The 3,497-nt window shown below is 52.5% G+C and overlaps 1 protein-coding gene across 1 annotated transcript in view; it reads right to left on the reverse strand.

Annotated features, from left to right (window-relative positions):
* The window catches only part of MATK (megakaryocyte-associated tyrosine kinase), a 27,649-nt gene that overhangs the window by 9,401 nt on the left and 14,751 nt on the right, over positions 1 to 3,497 (reverse strand). Inside the window, exon 2 of the mRNA XM_011967342.1 lies at positions 1,142 to 1,273. Coding sequence (XP_011822732.1) covers positions 1,142 to 1,216 — 75 coding nt within the window. The 5' untranslated portion in view covers positions 1,217 to 1,273. The remainder of the gene's footprint in view (positions 1 to 1,141; positions 1,274 to 3,497) is intronic.

A 3,497-nucleotide genomic window follows, 5' to 3' on the forward strand; every position in this document is an offset into this window, starting at 1 on the left:
ATTATATTATATTATATTATATTATATTTTCCAGGCCATCCAGGATGCTCTGTCATCTCACTAGCATCAATTTAATCCCATCTGCAGGCTGGGCCCAGTGGCTCACGCCTGTAATCCCAGCACTTTGGGAGGCCTAGGTGGGCAGATCACCTGAGGTCAGGAGTTCTAGACCAGCCTGGCCCACATGATGAAACCCCGTCTCTATTAAAACTACAAAAATTAGCCGGGCATGGTGGCACACACCTGCAATCCCAGCACTTTGGGAGGCCAAAGTGGGTGGATCACAAGGTCAAGAGTTCAAGACCGGCCTGGCCAAGATGGTGAAACCCTGTCCACTAAAAATGCAAAAATTAGTCTGGTGTGGTGATGGGCGCCTGTAATCCCAGCTACTTGGGAGGCCGAAGCAGAGAATTGCTTGAACCTGGGAGGTGAAGGTTGCCATGAGCTGAGATTGCACCACTGCACCCCAGCCTGGGCAACAGAGTGAGACTCTGTCTCAAAAAATAAAAATAAAAAATAAATAAATAAAGGTGGGATCTGGCTATGTTGCCCAGGCTGCTCTCAAACTCCTGCACTCAAATGATCCTCCAACCCGGGCCTCCCAAAGTGCTGGGATTCCAGGTGTGAGCCACCACGCGATCTCAGCTCACTGCAACCTCTGCCTCCTGGGTTCAAGCAATTCTCCTGTCTCAGCCTCCTGAGTAGCTGGGATTACAGGCACGTGCCACCACACGCAGCTAATTTTTGTGCTTTTAGTAGAAATGGGGTTTCACCTGGTCAGGCTGGTCTCAAACTGCTGACCTCAGGTGATCCACCCACCTCAGCCTCGCAGAGCGCTGGGATTATAGGCGTGAGCCATGGTGCCTGGCTTACCGGCCTCAACTTTCTTTCATGGGGTTGTAATTTACTATTAGAAGATCTTTGGGGAGGATGCCCCTGTGTCTATGGTTTTAGCAGCACCCACAGCTTCATGGATCTGGCTGTGGGATAGTCTAGGGTGTGGCTCCCCAAAAGGGCTGGGGACGCTGCAGCTGTCCTTCTGTCACGGTCACTGCGGGCCCACCATATATGGCAAACCACCATCACTAGAAGTGTCAAAATAGCTGCAGCGGAAAACCCAGCCACCTAATGTGCTTCTCACCAGAAGCTGCTGCTGACCACAGGTGCTTCGCCGAGGTCTGCCTTCTCTTCGTTCGCGAGGGAAATGTCCCTGCATGAGAGGGACATTTAAGACGCTCTAGCACCCCATGGAGACTTTCTCCTCTTCCTCTCTCTGCAAATCAATGATATTTAGTGTCAGTCCTCCCAAGGAACCCCAGGGCTCCTGGCAGGAGGCCTCACCCCGGAAGAAATAATAAGAGGAACCAAAAGGGTCTTGAGCCCAGAGAAGGGCGGACTTAAGGAGCTGGTGTTGGGTTTCCAAATCGTCAAGGGCTGGCCTGGGGTGCAGGGAGCTCCCCCAACTGGGTGGGGACATAGACACTGAGCTGTGCCTGACTCTCGGGGATAGATTTGAGCCTGCGGTTTATCTGAATCAGAGCCACAGAAGGGGTAACTTCAGGAGGGGGTGAGCTCTCTGTCCTGGGAGGCATCCAATAATTGGCCACTTTGCTTTTTTTTTTTTTTGAGACGGAGACTTGCTCTGTTTCCTTGGCTGGAGTGCAGTGGCGCTATCTCGGCTCACTGCAACCTTCAGCTCCCAGGTTTAAGCGATTCTCCTTCCTCAGCCTCCTGAGTAGCTGGGATTACAGGTGTGCACCACCATGCCCGGCTAACTTTTGTATTTTTATTTTTATTTTTATTTTTTTTGAGATGGAGTCTCACTCCCGTCACGCAGGCTGGAGTGCTGTGACGCGATCTCGGCTCGCTGCAACTTCCGTCTCCCGGGTTGGAGTGATTCTCTTTCCTCAGCCTCCTGAGTAGCTGGGATTACAGGTGCCCGCCACCACGCCCAGCTAATTTTTGTATTTTTAGTAGAGTCGGGGTTTCACCATGTTGGCCAGGCTGGTCTGGAACTCCTGACCTCAGGTGATCCACCTGCCTCGGTCTCCCAAAGTGCTGGGATTACAGGTGTGAGCCACTGAGCCTGGTGCAAAGAATTGGCCACTTTGAATCACAAAGACTCTAGGTCTCTTTCAGGCCTCAGAAGTGGCCGCACCTGTTTCTAATGCCTCCTGCCGAGGAGCTGGGGGACTCACCCCTCCCTTATGCCAGCCTGAGTGGGTAGACTGGACTCCCAGATTCTCCCAGTCCTGAACTCCCCACCCTCCACCTCTCATCCTTGGTGACCCCCTGTCAACTCGATTTCAGAAGTTCTCTGATCTGCAGGTCACCCTCCTGTTGCAGGCTGGTGACAGAGCAGTCCCCTTTCTGGTGTCCTGGCTGCCTCCAGATCTTCACCTTTCCCTGCATAGCTAAGGGATGAAAATGTGATGGTGGCCCTCCCTCACTCTAAATCCTTCCATGGCTCCCCACTGCCTGCAGGCGAGAGCCTAAAATGCTCAGCCTGGCATCCAGGGCTCTTCATATTTGGCCTCCAACTGATCTCCCAGGTCCCATTTTTTCTTCTCCTCTCACCAGGGAACGAATATTCTAGTGAGTCCGAACTGCAGGAGTTTCCATGCCTTTGTGCTGGCTGTTACCTCTCCCCTGGAATGCCCTTCCCCCGGTGTCCAGCTGGCCTCTCCAAGCTCCCCCTCCCATGTGCAACTCACGTGGCAGCATTTGGGGAAAGCCTTCCTCGAGGACATCCCGACACTTCCTAGAGCAAGGTCCCCCTGAAAGGGGCCCCTTGCTAGAGGCACTAGTTCTCTTGTCTCACTGTGTGATGGGTGCGAACCTGGCCGTCCCTCCTTGGTCTTGTCTCACTGTGTGATGTGTGTGAACCTGGCCGTCTCTCCTTGGTCTTGGTGACTGAGCCCATTAGCTTGCCCGAGAAAGAAGCCAGACTGGAGGAAACACAGCCAAGAAACAAGGAGAGACACTGAATCCCAAGGGAAGGACTGGTTCCATATCCTTGGAACAAGCGATGCCTAGAATTCACGTGACACCTAGTTTTAGCAGCCAGTGTTTCTTTTTTGATTTCTTCCCGAGGGGGTTCCTGCCACTTACAAACAAAGGGATTCTTAATACTCAAAATAGTACCAGAAGTGGGGAGTTGACATTAACAGACTAATGTGGAATTGCTGAGTCAAATTAGATTGCCCTCATCCCAGCTGGGAAGAGGGATGCCTTGAGCTTCTCTTTCCATAAGTCCATAACTCCGTCTTCCATTCCCTGAGTCAGGCGGCAGTAGGCTTCTGTCCTTTGCAGTGGAACAGCCCAGTGGACGCAGTAATCTCTCCACCTCCTCCCCTTCTTCTTCTTCTTTTTTTTTGAAGCAGAGTCTTGCTCTGTTGCCCACACTGGAGTCCAGTGGCACGATCTCGGCTCACTGCAACCTCTGCCTCCCGGGTTCAAGTGATTCTCCTGCCTCAGCCTCCCAAGTAGCTGAGATT

The sequence above is a fragment of the Mandrillus leucophaeus genome, unplaced genomic scaffold (assembly GCF_000951045.1).
Source record: "Mandrillus leucophaeus isolate KB7577 unplaced genomic scaffold, Mleu.le_1.0 Scaffold8, whole genome shotgun sequence".
Taxonomy (NCBI): Eukaryota; Metazoa; Chordata; class Mammalia; order Primates; family Cercopithecidae; genus Mandrillus; species Mandrillus leucophaeus.